This window comes from Erpetoichthys calabaricus, chromosome 15, assembly GCF_900747795.2.
Source record: "Erpetoichthys calabaricus chromosome 15, fErpCal1.3, whole genome shotgun sequence".
NCBI lineage: Eukaryota > Metazoa > Chordata > Cladistia > Polypteriformes > Polypteridae > Erpetoichthys > Erpetoichthys calabaricus.
This window is the reverse complement of record NC_041408.2, coordinates 62,237,876-62,258,113: the sequence shown is the minus strand read 5'-3', so window position 1 is coordinate 62,258,113 and position 20,238 is coordinate 62,237,876. Positions and strand designations below refer to the sequence as shown.

General features: G+C 38.3%; 2 protein-coding genes across 3 annotated transcripts in view; one reads left to right on the top strand and one right to left on the bottom strand.

Moving 5' to 3' along the window:
* LOC114666111 (protein quaking) overlaps window positions 1-20,238 on the top strand; it is a 1,435,209-nt gene that overhangs the window by 843,743 nt on the left and 571,228 nt on the right. The window lies entirely within an intron of this gene.
* pde10a (phosphodiesterase 10A) overlaps window positions 1-20,238 on the bottom strand; it is a 357,319-nt gene that overhangs the window by 91,072 nt on the left and 246,009 nt on the right. For both annotated transcript variants that reach the window (XM_051919349.1, XM_028820278.2), the window contains exon 3: window positions 19,724-19,752. In XM_051919349.1, coding sequence (XP_051775309.1) covers window positions 19,724-19,752 — 29 coding nt within the window. The remainder of the gene's footprint in view (window positions 1-19,723; window positions 19,753-20,238) is intronic.

The following is a 20,238-nucleotide window of genomic DNA, read 5'->3' as shown; positions in this document are numbered from 1 at the left end:
CAATAAGGCAGTGCCCAGGCATTGCCTTGTACCCATTTTTGTGTTTTGGTTTGGTTCTTTTTAGATTATTTCAAATTTTAAAATTATTTTTTTCTTATTTGGGTGTTCAAAGTAGATTTTGCACTGCTATTTAGAATTACATTTTGTTGTTTTTAGTTTGTAGGTTTTGCAGAACTTTTTAGAATTTAAAGTCAGAATTAATTAAACTTTAGAACTTAGTAACACAGTTTGGAAAATGTATTAGCAGTTAACATTTATTCTCACTCTTGTTATTTAAGATTTTATAATTAATTTCTTACTTTCTTTTCCCTTCCTCAAGTCTTCATGTATTTCCAGCCTTTAAGCACATTGCCAATTTCGAATTTATTTTTGCGGTTATATAATTTTAATTAATTACTAATTGCTCATTGTTTGCTTCTACTCTTTAAAATATTTATCATTGTTTATTAATAAATATTTAAATGTAAAATTTTCTATATCAATTAGTAACTAGGAGGTGTATTCAGGTAACAATTTCCGCAAAATTTCTTTAAAAGCTGTATTTTTTTCCTTTTCGTTTCATGGTAGGGTGTTGTATCACGATAGAAAAGACTCATACATATTTAAAACCTAATATACATTTATTTATTAACTGTGCCTTGCTCACATTCTGCAGTTTAAGCATCCATCGGTTACTAAACAGTTCAGTGTAGTGACAAAGCCTATGACAGCAACATTTGGTGTAAAACAGGAACCAATTATGGACTCGGAGCAAACACCTACACCAGGCCACCAAGTCACCAATGTACCTATAAGCTTCACATCTGGAATTTGGGAGCCATATACCTGAAGAAAGAAACATATGAACACGGGAAGAGTACTCAAAACCCAGGAATAAGTAGATGACAATGATAATAATGACACCACTTAAAAAACAAACTGTAATCTCAAACTGGGCACTCATTAGCAGTAATCCATGGATGGAAAAAGGGCAGGCTGTATCAAGTCCTGGTGTCAATGGGGCTTTAGTGATCACTAACTTCAATGGAGACACATCTCCCCCTTATTGACAACTCACATCCTTCATCAGAATGACCATATTATCCCAAAAGCTTTATTTCTTATAAAAATGTCGTCCAACTTCAAAAGTTAGGAAATCAATTTAGAACATGCTCTGAAACCAGAAAGTTGGACAACAATTAGCTGAGCACATTGATATACATGGAGAAGCTTCTAAAGCAACTTGAATATTAAACTGGAAGCACTTAATCCTTTGGTTTATAACTGAGCCTGATATTCCATTCACAGCACAGTCCCTTCTGTTTTTTGTGCTTTAAGTGATTAGAAAGGAAATGCATTTGAACAAGCTGAAAGACAAAAAAAGAGAAAGAAGTCTTACAAAGAACCCCTAAATACACATTCCAATTAACCCGGATACCAAAAAACAAGCCCTTTATCAGTGTTATACCCCCAAAGAAAGCCATGACACATTGTGAGCAGATTAATAAGCCTAAAGAAAATGCCAAGGCACGCTAGTGTACAGGGTACTCCTGCCAATGATGGTCAAAAGTGCCCACTTCCACACTGCAGGCACTGAATCCGCCTGTAAATTCTCAAGAAGCAGACACATTTAGTCTGCAGGGTTTGATCCTAAATGCCACTGTCTACATTTTGCCTATATTTTTTGAACATTCAAGATTATAGGATTTGGTATAAACTGCTATGTCAAATGTCTCCAAGGCTTTTTCTTTTCAGCTACTACAAACATACATTTCTACCACTTTGTACAACACCATTTACTTCACCTCCTGTAATTCTAAAATACATCCCAGCATCACCTGTGTCTCAGAACACCTATCCCAGCTATAAAAAGTTTGAACAGTTAGCTCAAGTATACACTTAGTGGAAGCAGCCAAAACTGGTGGACAACAGGGTCTAGATGGAGCGCATCAGGAAACAAAATGATTCTACATGTCTCTGTAACTAATGTAACAATTTTACATTTTCAAAACTGCATAAAGCAATTCAAGGACACAAGAGGCTAGAGTCTATTAGCTAGTCTCAGACCACATGACTTAGGGTTAAGATAGCGTGTCAGAAATAACCTGCAGTTGGAGGATCTCATTGCCTCAACAGTCTCTGTAAGGGGCATTTTCGGCGTAACAAATTCTTTGTGTGGTCATCACTTCCGGCACGTTCACCATGTAGATAATGGGATCATATAATTCTTTTAGTAACTGTAGTATTTACATCAATTTATATAAACTGCTAAGGTCTTTCCATCTGTCACACAATTACTACTGGTTCTAGTACCTTGATCTTGGTCCTAATTGAAAGCTTATGATCTGACCCATTCTGGAAATTCCAAAAAATTCAGGTAGCAGCAACCTTGGCAAAGTGACCTGCACTTATATGTTTATAACAGTAAACTGCTCGCAAAACCTAGTGACATGGAGGAAAGAAAAAGGAAAGCAAAAACATCTGCTCAGCGTCAAGGGAACCGCAAAGTTCAATTATGTGATGAAGAACACCATAATAGAATGAAAAAGATTAAGAGCAGTGCAATCAGCTGAATATAAAGTGTGGGATACAGAATGCAAAAACGACAAAGACAGAGAAATGCGTGTCACCAATTGCACAAAGAGTTTATCACTGTTTATATTTAGGCTTTTGTTGGGTCACACAATCTCATCTCATATGAAGACAAGACGCTGAACCACGCTGACAAGCAGTAATCCTGAATATAGACCATCTAAGCAGCAAAGAAACATGATGGGTCACAGGAATAAAAGATAAATTCCAGGATACACAATGCAAGAATGCCCCAGAGACAGAAATGCATATTACTGATGACAATCAAGAACATAGTCAATTAGTCGAAACGTCTGCTCTTATGAAAGCATTGCATTTACATCATTACATCAATGTTTCTTTGAAGACCACTACTTACTTAGCAAAGTTACATTAGCAATGTGATCAATGCCAAGCTGTACTTTTTCATGTTGAAAACAAAAGAATTGGTTGCCAAAATTGAAAAGTTCTGTTAACTCTAGATGAGCCACTAGAAGTAATAAAATACATGGTTACTTTTAGAAGAACTGGAAGAAGTAACTATTTACAATATACAGTATAAGACGTTTCAACAGCTCCTTATCTTTAAGTTGGTTTTTATTAGCATTTTATTTTAGGACCGTAGGTCCATGAGATTCACTAGTATATATGAAATTCCTGTTCAATGATCAGATGTTTTGCCAATGTATTCAGACAGGATGGTGTTTTTGTAGCTATACAAAACATAGGGTGTAAGATGAGCTATACTGTTCTCTTTATCCTGATTGGTGCAAAATGATGTCATTTAAAACAGCAGATTATTTTATCCTTCATAAGCTCAAGCAATTTCATGTATGTTAGCATTTGTCATAGTGAACTTTAGAACCATTGCAGTAGTGACCTCAGCTGTTATGTTTATGAAATTTCTCCAACAACCTTTTGATTATCCAATTAGGAATTGCAGGGGATAATGGATTACACAACTACCTCATGACTTCTGAGCACAGTTCCCGATTACCAAAGTATAGTGAGCTTGCCTCATTTTGACAGCTAATTAATGTGCTCCCTGATAGTGTGAACGTTTACAAGGAATGGTTACTTTAGCCATGCTCCTGTCCGTCTGTTTCCAGTTTGTGGCCTTATTATTTGCATTGCTCTTCCGGGATGCATTGGTTCTTAACAATTACGCACACAGAGGCTAACCTTTACAGTTTTGGGGTTGTCACACAATATGAGCAGCAGTCATGGGCTTCAAATGTCCATAACTCGCTAAAGTATTGTAAATGAATGCTACAACTGCTGGAAAAGTCACATAGGGTGATTAACTAGTTGGCAGGAAAGAACGAACCTGCTTGGGTGCCAGGGTCATAACAACCGGTTGTCTAAGGTGGCAGGTAACATTTCACTTATTTGACAGTACAGAAAGGAGCAAAAATATCCTGCCTGAGAATCTGGCCCCATTTTGCCCTGTTAGCACTGTTGCCTCGTATTACGTTCAAATCTATTCAAGTTTAACACCTGCTCATTTCCTGTACAGAGTCTGACATTTCTCTGAGTTTTTTGGTGGGGTTTCCTCCTACATCCAAACTTGGACATTTTTATCTGGCCCTGAGATGGTGTACCCTATAGTGGACTGAAAGTCTGTCAAAGGATGATTCCTGGCCTGCACTTTACAGATGGATTAATTCATGTACTGGATATGAAACATGAAGCTAAACAATTAAGAATCCCCATTTGCAGCATAACTGGAGCACTAGTGGTGATTTGCCTGTGATCGCAAAGAGAGCCAGAAGGAGCAGTCATGTACTTTATAGCCCAATATCTTGAACACCAGGCCAGATGTCCCACAAATTAAGGTTTTCATCAACTGAAGATGAGAGTCCTTGTTAGCCAAACAGTATGTAATTGATTGATGATGCATTATCCATTATTTTATACTAGCCAACCGCGGCGTAGCATACGCCGCTTAATCAGGCCGCTTTTTTAATGATTTTTAAGCACAGGGAAAAAATTAACATTTGAAAAATCTGTAATTTAATAAACCACCAAGAAAAGTAACATTGTAACAATGCACGGTACGAACCAACATACAATTGTCCGTGACTGAAAACTGGAGGACCGCCGTCGCGCCTTCTCCTCCCACTCGGGCGCAGAGGGTGTGGAGGGCGGAACGGGAGGAGAGGGGAAGGATGCCCATTCCGCCCCCTCCGTGATGCTAGTCTGCTGATTTCTCGTTCAGTATGCACTGCATGCTCATGTGCCCACCCCCAACTCGTCACCTGAGTCGTTTTCGTCTTTGCACAGTCTACATGCACCTGTGAGTCACGTTGACTGTTCATTTTCCAAACAGCACCTCATTCGCTTTTGTCTCTGGTACAGTCCAAATGCACCTCTGTGCCACGTAGACTTTTCATTGTTCTTTGCGGTTCTGGCTGATTTTCTATATATAATCCACCAAGTCACCCGACCATGGTAGTAGCGGGGTTGGGGTGGTGGTGTACAAAGGGCAGGGAAGTAATCAGTGCGAGTGTATGACCCGCACTTACTGGGAATTCCTCGTTCGTGGACAATTGCAAGCCCCGGTTTCCAGCATGAATGGGGTTCAACGGCTTACCCACGCCTCTCTGTGCCGGGTAGACACACGTTGATCCATTCAGTGTAGCACGCGTGCAGTTACTTGATGCAGGAATCTGTACAACATTGAAAGAAGTGTTGCTTCCATGAAATACATTTGAAGCGGTAGCCATGGAGGGCAAATGAACAGTCAACGTGGCTCACAGCTGAATTTGGACCGCAGCACAGACCAAAGCGAGTAAGTATGTGTTTGATGAGCTGTTCGAGTTGGCGGGCAGTGCTCTGAGGTGCGTTCCCTATCACATGGGAAGAGGGGTAGAGTTTCTGGGCGGGGCTTCATTGTTTCTTTCCCATGGTTTTCGATGGTGGATGCGGTCGGGTGTCGAAACCGAAAAGAATAATGAAAAGTCAACGTGGCTCAGAGATGCATGTGGACTCCTAGCACAGACGAAAGCGACTTACAGGGTGGTCGGTGAGTTGTAGCGTCCAGGCACTTGAGTAGGCAGTGTGAATGCCTAGAGAGCAAGGGTGGACGCGGGCCGGGGTATAAGGAGTGTTGGTGGGCGGGGAAACGTTTTCCGTGTTCCTGCAGGACCATCTAAGAAGACGCATGTTTGTTGCGGAAGCGAAGTGCTGTATGTAGCGTGTAAAACAGTTTGCGATGGTGCACGCGGTCGTGCGTCGTAACTGAAAAGTCAACGTGGCTCAGAGGTGCATGTGGACTGTAGCTCAAACGAACATAAATGACGGCGTGTTTTCCGAGGCGTCGCGTCCGAGTTGGTGGGCGTGGCTCTGCGAGTTGTCGTCGTATCCAATGGTCTTAGAGTTGGTGGGCGTGGCTGTCTTGCGTGCTTTCCATGGGTGGCTACTTGTCGGCGGCTTAGTGAATTATATACGGTGGGCGTGGCTGTCTTGCGTGCTTTCCATGGGTGGCGGCTTAGTGAATTATATATATAGATAGATAGTACCTTGGTACCCATAGTGTCACCACAAAGAAATTTTAATAACATTTATTTTTAAGTGAACCACACAGTGAGATGGAGTCGGGGTTTGTGCTGGCAACTTTCTAGTTTACAATACTAAGGCCACACTACCATATCCACAAATTCCACCCATTTTCTGACCTATGACATCCATTTCAGAGTTGTGTAACTGTAACCAGTCCAGAATGGGATGCTAATTCCTCCTCAGAGCACCTTGTCAGACCCTCACACTCAAATTCGCACTAATCAAATGTATGTCTGTGGAGAATTGAAGCAAGCTGGAGCCACTGCAGGGAATTCAAGTGAACACAAAAAGAATACACTCTACCAGCACAAAGAATTTAACCAGCTGTGATGCTAACCACATCCTCTCAACAAACTAAGCAGTCACTTAGACTGCCTCTGCTCTGACACTTTGCTCTATTAATGCAGGTTTCGTTTTGTTCTGGCATTGCCTCACTCATGTTCCATTAACGCCCGAGCGCACTTTCACACAGTTCCATCGCCACAGTTTTTTCATCACACTTGCTGAGCACTACAGGTAGAGGTCGATGACAAAGCGGATGATTCATTACAATAAGTACCTCAAATTAGCTCAAAATATCACAGACTGTCTGACCTCAGAGAGGCAAATGACGAAGGAATCGGCCCAGTGCAAGTGTCGTCGCCTTCTGACAGGAGAACGTGACGAATGTTTAAGTAGTTTTTCACACTCAGGTTATCATTTCCTTTAATTAACTGCCCCAGCTGGAAAACAAATCTAGTAAACCTTTATGGTTAGAATTAATTTGCCGATTTGAGTCCATAAATAAATCAAGATGACATAAATCTTTGCTTGCATCGTCCATGGTGATTCAAACACTGTGCAAGCACTAAATTAGAGACTTGAGCAGCTGGTTTATATGGCAGATCTGAGAGTAACAGCATAGCAAAAATAGGCTGAAAGCAAAACAACTTCACGTCAGAGCTGTGTATGACAGACAAGAGTTTACTGATCAGCTTTGTTTGGCCACAGCAACAGCAGTCTATAGGGGTTCACAGCAGGCAGCGTTGGCTTTTTTAAAAGAAAAAAAATAAATTTATGACAGAATCAACTGTTCAAAATGAAAAGGGCCAAACAAAGAGAATATTTCTGTTGATCTTAAATCCAGAAATTAAGCCATATATTAATAGAAAACAATAAGTTAGAGCTACATAATATAAAAGGGAGTTAAAAATCTCAAGAATACGAGACCAGATTCTGGTTGGATTGTTTGCACAATGGGTGGTCAGTCCAGAAGATGTAACAGAGCCAGCACTAAGGCAACAAAGCCAGAAACATTTAGATTGGTGTGGTGGCAGTGGTAACAGCTCCATGATTTTTGTGAAAGGTGCCTAGTTCAATTACTAACTGTATTTGTAGGTTACAGACTTCACTCTGCAGAGCTGCTACCATGGAATTCTGCCTCAGAATCATGGAGTTCTTTCTGATCTTTACTGGTCTGTCATGACCACCAGGGGACAAGAGCAGAATTTGTGCAAATGCCCCTACCCGAAAAAAAAGCATTTTCAGTACACGTTTGACTTAATTTTCCCATATTTAGCATTTTCACATATTTAATGTTTTTTGGATGCTGACGTTGACAAAGTTTTTGTCTGAAGAAGCCTCCTCATTTAAGGCTATGTTCACATTGTAGCTAATAGTGTGCAAGAATAACCAATAATCAAGATTCTATCCTGATTTTTTGCCTAGTATCTCCATATAGAAAATGAATATAACAATTTTGTTAGAAAGATGCAAAGTAAAAGATTCTGGTTGCTGCTCTACTTCACATCATTTCAGTGCAGGATATCTGTGCATCTGTAAGCTCATGACGGCAAGAAAGAAAATGAAGAAGCAAAAGATCAGTGCTGTTGGTTTGAGCGCAGTTATCACTACTGGTATTCTGGATGCAGAAACAAGTGGCGCAAAGGATGGAAGACAGGACTAATAAGTGTGACAGGGAGGGTTTAGGTACAAAATAGTCATTACGAGTAGGGCTGGGGATCAGCATTTATGGCCAATTCGATTTTGATTCATATATCCAGATTTAAATCAGTATCAATTATATCTTTAATAATTAGCACGCACTGATATATTTAAAATAGAGGATTTTTAAGAGATGATTTAACCATGCATTCAGAACATTAATATGATGTGATAAATTTCAATAACACTTCATCTGAAGGGTGTCTACATAGTATCTTTATAACATATGCATAAGCATAAAATGACATTTAAGAATCAATACTTGATTAGTAATTAGTAATTAGTAATAGTTAACATTAGTATTTGCAAGATGAGGAAATATATATATAATTTTTCCTTTTCACAGCACTGCACTCATTCAAAATTAACCATAATTTAGTAAACATATCTATTGCCGCATCAGAGTCCACACATATTATGGTGGGGGGCTCCTTGTTTTAACACAATGCAGTGGCATCTACTTTATGAAATACTGTACCTATACCATCTAACAAATAATAATATTACAAAAAAATTAAATATTGCTTTGTAAATAATAAATATGTTATTCAGTAACCTATTAGCCAAATTTATTCCTGTATTGGACATTTTAAATTAATCTTGAATTAGTCGAAATTAAAAGATACAGAAGGAAGATTAATGTCTTTCTAAAATTCTACAAGTTACACATACGGTTGCTCACATATATGTAACTGTTGCATTAATCTCAAAAATGTATCCTCACACTTCCTTCACAGACAAAAAAGGAAGCGTTTTAAAACAAGGATTTACTTTTGCGGGCTTGTTGACAGTGGCGGTGGATGAATGGAACATAAAAGACAAACAGCCACTGTGGCTGACAACTCCACTAGTATGATCTGTGCAGTACAGCGTATAGAACTATTTACATTGGCTGCTTTGTGCACACGCTCAATTTGGTATCACAGGCTGCACTGAAACTTCCAACAATTACCTGCTTGCTCAGCCGGGTAAGGCACACAGCAAACATTTTCCACTGTAGCAACATGCTAAAAGAGAAGCAATGTTTATTACAACTGGCAACACACAAAATTGTGACTGATGTGGTCATGACGGTACGTTGGAGATGCTAGAAAGGTTTTTGGAACTACGACCTGCACCTCAGCAGCTCTGCACACTAGTAGAGGTAGCGAGGTTGCTCCTACTGTGACTGGCACGCAGTGCGCTTGTCTGCAACACATCTGCAAAAGATGCCCAGTTGTTTTTAATGTAATGACATGTGATTGTCACATATGAATCTGCTGCCCTGGATGTCCAATTGTCGCAAGTTAAGGGCTATTCTCTCCTCTGACCTGAGAGACATTTGCTTAAGATCTTCATAAAGCCTAGTTACAATGACTTCACTCATTTGTTTTCCTGTTGGTATGGTATACAGCAGTTCCAAAACCTGTATCATTTGTTGAAAGCCCTCATTGCGAACAACAGTGTAGGGTTTCATATCTTTACTGATAAAAACTGCAACAGATTGTTATTTTTTGGGCACACGAAGAATTAAGCTTGGAGTTAAACGCTGTCTCCAGTTTAGACGGTTTAGCCTCTTCTTGTTTGGATGTCTATTGAGACAACGTTTCTGGGTGATGTCTGGATAAATGATTTCTTAAATTTGTTGTGATACCCAATACTTAACTTCTGAGTTGTACAGCTTACATATGGCTTTGCTTTTATTACGCACTGTTTGGACCCATAGTAAGTCCACACATCTGATACAAGTGTCAACAATGCCGATTTCAGTTGAGTACACACCAGTTTGTGCGAAGTACAAGTAGTAAAGCTCTTTTTCCATAGAAAGCCTTAACAGGCATTTTAGCAATATCTAATGGATCGGACACCAAAAATGAAGATAAGCAAAAAAATCTACATATATAGTAATAGGGCAGGATAGAGATCCACTAGCTTGATCTTGAGACTTTAAGAATCAATATTGAATCGTTTAAATGAAAAATAACGATTAAAAAGAATTTTACCCAGCCCAGTTATGAAAACACTGTAAATCCTTTCTGAAAAGTTGACCCTATGTCACTTTTGCTAATCACATTTTCTAAAAAATCTGTATCAAATATTAGTGATAAAATGAGACTTGAGTTACAGTGTGAATGTAGCCTTTTTTGGCTTTGAAAATCAGGAGGAGATGGACGAAGCTTGCTGGGAGAAGAGTAGAGGCAGAGAAAAGATAGAGAAAGACAAGAAAGGAAGAGGACTGTGCTTTGGTGTTGTGAACATTGTGCTCTTGTGGGGAGCAAAGAAACCGCTTCCCCACCTGTAAATAAAGGTGTGCTGTGTGGAGAAACTTGTGTCCTGCCTGTCTGTGTCAGGTTAGGACGGCTATACACAACCTGGGCTCAACAACTGTTAAAACTACTATAACTATTACAATTAGATAGATAGATATTAACTCATAAAAATAACTGCAGTGCAAATATACACAAAAATCCTAAACACACCAAACTGAGACCTTACTTAATGGGAACCTGAGAAATCCTTGACAATTTCCTGCTTTTAACACTTTTTTTCCCCCCCAACCATCACTCCCTACAAAAAACACTACATGGGTGTTCTACTGTATTTCAAACACATCTGCCTCTTCACTGAAATCAGAAAATATTCAAACATGTTTTTAAAGATCAAATTTAATTAAACCCATGTTGTGCCTAGTCAGTTTGTTGCAATTCAGAGGAGAACATCTGTGACATTAATACAGTCAGGTCATAAGTATTTGGACAATGACACAATTTTCATAATTTTGGCTCAGCACACCACCACAATGGATTTGAAATAAAGCAATCATTATGTGATTGAAATGTAGACTTTCAGCTTTAATGTAAAATATCAATATATATAATATCAAAAATATTGTATGAGCCATTTAGGAATGACAGCCATTTTTCTGCATAGCACCCCCTCCAATTTCCAGGGGATCAAAAGTATTTGAAAATTTGATGGACAAGCTGTTCCATAGCCAGGTTGGAGCAGTTCCCTCATTATTTTATTAACTTTTAAGCAGGGAAAAGGTCTAGAATTGATTCTAAGTGTAGAATTTGCATTTGGAAGCTACCACTGTAAACTATCAACAAGAGGTCCAAAGAACTGTCCATGCAAGTAAAAACAGTCCATCATTAGGCTGAGAGATCACCAGAAGTGGTTAAATCAACTATTTGCTATATTCTTAAAAAGAAGGAATACACTGGTGAACTCAGCAACACAAGAAGGTCTGGAAAACCACAGAAGACAACTGTGCTGGGATGGCTGGAGAATTCTGTCCTTTGTGAAGAAGAACCCCTTCACAATAACAAAAACAGAGTGTTTGTTTTTCAAATCCAGCACTGTAGATGCATTAGGCTGATTGGCAACTTTAAATATATCCTTTGTTAGTGAGAATAGATTTAATCTGCCTTTTGCTATTTAAATAATGTGGTTGGATTAAAAGAAACAGGAATTGGGCCAAATAAAGCTGATATAGTGACAACAGCTGCTGAAACAGAGATGGCAGGATATAACATATCCAGAATATTTGGGATAAATAAAACCCTAACCCCTTTAAATGCCCACCTCTGGCAATCCTCATGTACTTGGGCCACAAGATAAGCAATTGTTAACTGGTGTCTGGCAATGGAAAACCAGAAGAATAGGACGGTGAAGGTAACTGTGAATGTCTGTAGGCCACTTCCTGCACTGAATAGCTCTGTGTGTTGACAGATCGTTCATCTTCCATTTTTGTTGGCTGCAGGATCCCTCAGAAAATTGTGTAATACAATAGAAAACAGCAGTTGGGAGTTACTAATCATTCATGAACAACTGGAGGATTTGGAGAAACAAATTCAAAAGCTTCATACTCGCTATGGGCACCTGAAAGCCCTTAAGCTACAGTGCATTGCAGCAGGGCATTATGAGCAGGCTTCTCCTTCCAGCAATTGCTTGCCAACTTTGTCCAAATTATGGCAGTGCCTGAAGCCAGTGAGTTCAAGCACCAATGCTGCATTTGAGCAACCATTTTGAAGCACTCAACTCCGTACCAGTTGCCTGCCAAAGTACTATGGTCATTTTGGAGGACTTCATTGTACGAAATCTGGACTGTGCATCTAAAGACTTTTGTGTTCTACTTTCCTGAGGCACATCTTCAGGACATTGTTATAAATAAATAAAAGCTCCATCTGTCTTTGCGAAGATGGTGGTGCTGTGGTTTCCAACTTGGGAACACATGACATTTGCAGTCACCAGTTAAAGGTGCTGAAGCAGAACTTTGGATTTTTGATCCACTTCGCTCATGGAGGGACCCGGAAGTCAGCTGCACAGATCATCATCTCTGGACCACTTCTTCTATGCTCTGAAAATCAGATGAGTCCTTCAATCGACTTTTTTCCCCCCTCAATATCTGGTTGAAGACTTCTGTGCTGCACAGCCTTGCCTTCATTGACAATTTTGATTTATTTTGGGAGCAACAGAGATTATTCAGAAGAGATGGGTTAAATCCAAACAGGCAAGGCACCACGGTCCCCTCAGAGAATACAGCCAAGATAATTAATTAGCTTTGATTATCTGAAATCAGTCTTAATACTAATGTACAATATACTCTGAATCTAGCCAAGCCACTGAAATTTCTAAAAATGAGTGTTATATTAAGCCATATATATTATATATGTAATAAATAAAAATAGTATAGAACTAGGGATTAAAGTACACAATTTAATCAATCCCCCTGTCATTAATTGTTTGATGAAATTATGCCAATCCATGATTTATAAAACAATGTTACATAGCATCAGTGCTCTAACTAGCAAATCATTCTATGTAAAGAATAATGATAATAATGATGTTGATTTCAATCATCTATGTAGCTCTAGTCTTAATGTTAAATATAAACCTGTTTCAATCATCTATGTAGCTCTAGTCTTAATGTTAAATATAAACCTGTGTTGTGTTATGTTAAACATTGGCCTAGCCTATAGATTAGCTCCATAACAGCAGATCATAGTCAAGAGAGGCATTATGCATGTCCATTCTATGTGTATAGTCTCATCGTTACAGCTTGCAATTGTAGATAAACAGGTATACATTATCTACAGTATATCAAGCTGAACTCACGTTAACTTAATCATCATAAACTTTCCCTGAATTGAAAATTAGTCAGCTTAGGTCTGGTGCCAAGTCTTTTCTAACAGATGCCTTTTAATTTCTTTGGTGTTTTATACAGATCTAGCAAGCCAACTCAGAGCTTGTACATTTGTCACACTTGTACAGACCATGAAAGTGAAATTGTGTGGAATAGTAGTCCATGGAAATGGACCCTAAACTATGAGATTGCCAGTGCAAATTTTTACTCTGACCAAGCCACTTAGCAGCCTGTGCATTAAGACATCTAAAGAGCTGTACAAGGTCTTTGTCCTTGTAGAGTGCTTTGAATTTGAGTTCACAAGAGCAACGGCACTATATAAAATAATATAACGATACACTACCCAATATCTCTCTTACTTGTTTTGATGCCATGTAATATGTGTGTAATTTCTGTTGTTTTCCATTGGTTACTTGTGTACATTAAGATATGAAAAGGTATCCATTAGCATGTGCTTGTGACTTCAACACTCCTTTTCTGAATGTTGGCTTTCAAAGTCAGGATATACTGTCATCACAGTACTCCTTAACAGTGTAGAAAACACCCCTAAAGGAAAATGAAGGATGGCACTGCATGTTGTACATATTTAACAAGAATGTAACTGTTTGTGCACTACCATGGCTGGGGGCTGATTAGAGTAGCCTCCCTAAAGACTCTTCATTTGTTTACTCATCGACTCTTCTTGCCACATGTCTGTTCCACTAATAAATAAAACAAGAATGTCTCCCCAGTGATGGTGATTATCACCTGTACGCTCTCATTAAAATCTTTCACCCTCTACAGCTATGCTCTCCATCCCTGCATAACTTTCATCATCCTCATAATAATCTATTTATATGCCCGCAGTCCAAAGAAGATGCTAATAAGAAGGTGAACTGAATGACTGAGAATTAAATTACAAATTACCCAGGGATCACTTTATCAGACTACACATCCTGTTATTCCTGAATCCTGGTTTAGATTAGCAGCTGCATGACGCAGAGACAGAGTGTATTGGCAACTGGGGTGAAGAATGGTTAACAACTGCAACTAGGTGCTTGGTCTTTGGAGAGCATATTGCCAGGCAAGAATGTCACAATGTATCCTGGCCAAACAGGCAGGACAGGCTGTTGAAGCATTAGAAGCGCAATTCAGACAATTGACATGACCATGAATGGCCAGATTTAACAGAAGTCCCCCAATAGGTTGCATTGTTTAGTTCTAGAAATATCCACAAATGTTGAAGCCACCAGTAAAATTGGCATGTCAATCTTAAGGGGATATTTGGGTGTCCTCTGCATATTGGTGTGTTAAGGAGGAAAAGGATGTCAAGGGCGTAGAATAGATTATAAAGACCAAATTTAAGTTGTGCTCAAAAAGGGTAGTAATATTAAGGCCAATTTTATGTTTATTGTCATGTACACATAAAGTGAGCTTTTTTTACTTACATGACTTCTACAGACTTGTTTGTACCGTACAACTGTCACAAATGAGAACGGAATACAACATTTTACACCAAATACAAAACCAAACAAGAACACAAATCAGCTAGGCTCATACGGTTATGTCAGTATGAATAGCTTTTGAGTGATCTTGAATGGAAAGGTTTTGAATGGAAAGAGTAAAGAGACTATGCAGGATGGCAGAGATGTTTAATAATTTGGTTTGTACTTCTGAAGTACCATGTGTTACAAATGTCATGAACAGAAGCTAGGTGCTAACAATATTTTATGCTGACTATATGTCATGCTTTGCAGTGCTGAGCTGAAAAGGTGCCATACCAGATTCCACTGTACGTCCACAGAAGTTGGCGAGCATAGATAGAGACATGTGGGCTTTAATCAGATGTCTGAGGACAAACTTTCAAGGTGTACTTAGTCCACCTCAGATTACCATTCATGACAAAATGAAACTCAAAAGACTAATGCAGTACATTGTGGGGGGGTGGGGAGAAGTAGAATATACTAGTGAGAGGAGTAAAGTTCTACCGGGGCAACAGTACTTGTTCATGGTGTATGTTTCCTGTGTGATTGCTGCATTGTAGACCATAGCAGCCAGCTAAGCAGCACTTAGATTTTTCTGGTTTTATCTTTTAAATGAAAGTCAGTCATCTGTGGTGTGGGAAGTACATGAGGATCATTTCTAGACAGCATTATAAACAGTCACCCCCCCCCCCCCCCCCCCCCCACCCCCATCTACGCTTTGGGTTCAGAAGACAGGGATTGAATACTTACAGTCAGGGGCCTTATCACAGCCAGCAGAGTTAAGAGAGATAACCCAGAATGGCAAGACAGCCCATTCCATCAACTACTTAAGCTGAAGAGAGTCCTCTACAGTAAACCTAGGTAGGGCATATGCATAGTTATTATGGCAAAGTCTTTAATCTTTCACTATTAATGTTAAAAAAAGGGTACTATATCTTGACATTAACTGCATAAATGGGCAGCATATTGGTATGCTGGGTAGTATAGTAGTCTTTCAGAATTTTCTCCAGGTACCTATATTTCCTCTTATTTCCTAAAGGCATATTTTCTGAAATTTGTGCATTGAATGGATGGTGACAGTGCGTTTTCTGCATAAAGTATGTTTTGTCATGGAAATGTTACCTATAAACCTATAAAATCCCCAATTTAACCTCCAACTGTTTATCTGTTAGTCAGGTCTCAGACTGTGGTATCTTTCGTTGACACTGATCACAGACAGATCAAACCAGGACTGACTGCACGTGTCATTTGTCATTAACCAAATGCCAATAAACAGAATGTACAGCAATAAAGCAGGGGAGTGGGAATATCTTTTAATTCACTTATTAGGAGTCTCACCTATAAATATCTTTAAGATCAGCAAAGTAGCTAAAGTTGAAGCAAAGCAATTACAAGCGAAAGTTGCATTTACCCTAAATACAACCTGGATGGCTTGCAGCACTTCTCGTCGAAAGCTAGATACTCAATGTGCCTAGTGCTCAGGTGGAAGGTCTTGTATAACGCAGTGAGCTGGTTAGTCTGTCTGGCAGGGTTCCAATTTGCCCTGTTATTTATGTCATTAATGCAGTATTTTTGGGTCAATGGGGCTTTGAAGAGTAGGGGCTGACTCTCCTCCCATTGTGGCCTCTTGACTATCCTATTTTTCTTTGAAATTCAATCTTCAATAGTCAATGTTTTACCCATGACAACACTCTCACAGGAGGTATTTTGTATTTTTACACCTTCTGCCCATGCTGACCTCAAACACACCTCTTTACTAGTTCTAGCCAGTCATCCGCTAAGCCAAGCAGCTCAGCAAATCTCATAACAGAATAATTGCTAGACAAAGCACACTTAACCCTGAACTTTCATATGTTTTTCTATTGCATGTTTTTATCACTATTGTATTGTGTGTCTAATACAATACTTGGATAATATATAGCAGACACACAAAAATTAACCATTCAAGGTCCATCCCCATATTAAAGCAGTATGGACACAGCAAATAAGAATCATCAATCACTTTTTAAACAGGAATATTATAATTTTGATTTCATTAAAGTTTGTCATTATAGTTGGCTAGTCCGTTTATTCTAAGGACATACAGTAAATTAGTTTTTATTAATAAACCATAATCATATAACTATGTTTTTGCCATCACTACAAAAAGATGCTGGTTTGGCTGACAAGTAAAGTACAGCTCTGCCTTTATAAGGGTCATGTAGCTATACACTGAAACACCCCTGGTTTGGACTTTTGAGCTCAATTTTATCAACACAACTTCTCTTTACCATTGTTCTGGGACTGCAGGGGCAATTGACTCAACACCCTCAATAAATACTTTCTTTGGTATTAAGCCAGATTATAACTTTTTATGCTATCTTAACATTAATTTTACAGTCTTTAAGTAACTGAATGATCTCCATTATAACAGAGAAAAAAAAATAAAGTTTGGGGTTGTTATTGATTTTAATGTATTAACCATTACACTTCCCCAATTTTAATACAGTGCATGTTCTCTTTAAAAAATCCTAAGCTCCATGTTCAAAAATTTGATTAGCCATCTTTTCTTTCTTAAACATTATATTACAGCAATGGTCTGCTTCGAAAAAAGAGATATGATTTAAGTTAGTGGAAAGAAAATCTTTAGGCCATAATTTGTACCTACCACTCAGTACACAAATGGATCAGCATATACAGACTAAACCAGACTGCTTTGTAAGAGACCTTTATTAATGTAGATTTGGGAAATTTAAGAAATTCCACAAGCAGGGAAAAGAAAGAGAGAAACAAGGAAAACAACAAGGGAGCACAAGTAAGAATAAATAACAAACATGCATTCAAACTATTTTTGTGAAACCTACTTTATATACATGTAAAAAAATGCATCACAGTAAAATATCTTAAATTATTTGCAGGTTTTTGAAATGATGAAGTTCAGTTTTACCAGTGTCAAAGAAAAATCTGAAGCATTAATAGATACCAATAAAATATCAAACAAACAATATTAATTTGTCCCATGGGTAAATTTAGAGATTTTTAAAGAAGCTAAAGAAACCTAATAATAAACAACAGCCACCCTCCTTCTCCAACAATAAAGTAGAAACAAGTGTTTACATTTTATTTTTAATTTTATTAAGTGACAGGTAAATTACAGTTTAGTTTCCAGACAACAGAAGCCAAATGTAACAAGAGCGTGACAGAATTAATGCAATTAATTTCAAGTAGTCAAGTGACATATTTTTCTGTTTGATCAGTTTTGCCATAAAATCTGTTTAGCTATAATGTCTTTAAAATATATATATTAAAAAATATGAAAGTTTCTCAAAAAAGAAAAAGGGCTAACCAGGGATGTGCACAGAGGAATGACTACAGTGATTTAGGCCACTCCCCTTTCTCCTTATTGGCCCAAGGCTTCTTTTCTCCCACTGAGGCCCAACTACTTGGTTTTGACATGCCATACCATGATGTGCCGTATACACATACATTATACACACACACACACACATTATAAATTTATAGAAATATGCACATACATATGAGGTGGGACCCAAAAGTTCCCAGAATCATTCAATAGCATGGGAGTAGGGTGTATTTATGAAATGTCTATCCATTATCCAACCCGCTATATCCTAACTACAGGGGCACAGCAGTCTGCTGGAGCCAATCCCAGCCAACACAGGGCGCAAGGCAGGAAACAAACCCCAGGCAGGGCGCCAGCCCACCACAGATTTATGAAATATGCATCTAGGTAATGTATGCCTACAGTCTGGGTAATTAGTCTGCCAAGTAGCTTCATGGTGAGTTGATCAAGTGTGTATTTCTTGCAATTATTCTAAAATTGTGCATGTGATTTGGACAATTGTTCTTCTCCATGCCAACATGGTAGATTTCCAAGAGAAAAAGATAATTGCATTTTTCAACTTAGACCAACTTGTTTATAAGGAATTTGCTTCCAGTAGATGGAGTTGTAATTGCAACATTACATTGAACTGCTGAGGCATCTAAAGAAAAGAATCACGAAAAAAATCTGTAGAAGTAGCGCACCCAAAACTGCATTTGGCACCAAGACAACGTTCCTGTATACACTCCACCGTCAGTCGAAGGGTTTTTCACCAAAAACAATGTGATTATTTGTTTGCACCCCTCAGGTTTGCCAAAATTAATACTGAGACTGAAGGGAAGAAGATTTGCTACTGTGGAAGAAATCCAGGAAAAACCATAGGAGGCTCTAAATGTATTAACAAATCAGGAGTACAAGAAATACTTCCAGAAATGGGAGAAGTGCTAGGAAAAGTGTATTACATGTCAATGAGAGTATTTTGTGAGTGACTAAAAGGGAATTGCCTTAAGTTTTATAATAAAGGTTTGTTTTCGTTTTTTTTTTTTTACCTCATTTCCAAGAATTTTTTAGGTCTCCCCTTGTGTATGTATATACATATAAAATTAAAGAGATACAGCATACACACACACAATTTTATAAAGTTCACTTATAATATATTTTTAATTCTAGTTTAAAAGAAGAAATGATTTACCCATTTAAGCCACACAAAGCAGTTGTGGATCATGCAGTAAACCGTGCAATTGTAGATTCATTTCCCATCATCGACACTGCAAGTGCTCCTGCTCACATGCACCACTGTGGTATATAAAATGTCTCAGCTAAATCGTAAATCATATAGCAGGTAGGGCACCGGACTATAAAAGTACACAGTTGCACAAGATTAATTCTGAAATTGTAACATTCTCCCACTCTGTCACCAGAGCAGGACACTGAAGCTCTCAGTCCTCAGATTGCACATACAAGGTAACAATTGCATCCCCGAGATTAGAAGCTCACTTTTAATAAAACAATAAGCCAAAATATAAAACCGAAGGTCTGCAAGAGCACACCACCTAAAGAAGGTGTAATATTCTATTATTGCCATTAGACACTGTTCAGTTTAACATCTTCTACCCGAGACATTCTTTGATCAGTCAGTGCCATAGGGAGTATATAACATGTTAAAAAGCTTAGGCAGAGGTTCGATGTAGGTTAGAGAAATAAGTATATCACACTTACCCTGCTGACTTCCTTTGTGGCAGAATCATCTGTGGGAAAACAAAGCAAACAATTACACACTCAGGATGATTTTGTTTTATGGTAGCAGCATTGTAGTGTGGTGAATAAACAATTTGTCCAAGTTATGAAAATGTGGTGTGGGCTGATTTCTAAACCATTGGACTGTAAACAAGTCTGCAGGTTCAATCCCAACCTTAGAATCAGGATGCAACCCTGAGCAAATCAGTTAAACTCTCTGTGGCAATAACAAAAAAAACCAAAAATAACCATGGAAGCATATGTACCATACAGCTCTTCACTTGTAAAACATCTTGTGAAAATGTTATCCCTAGAAAGTTAGGATATAACAAATTGTTGGTTGGTTGAAATTATGAATTATGTGAATAGAAATGCAGTTGCATACAGTATTTTTAAACAAAAAAATCTTACTTTATTTAGACACCTTTATTAATTAAACACGTTGTTAATACTCAGCTTCTGTGCTTTCCATCATCTGTCTAAAAATTACAAACCAG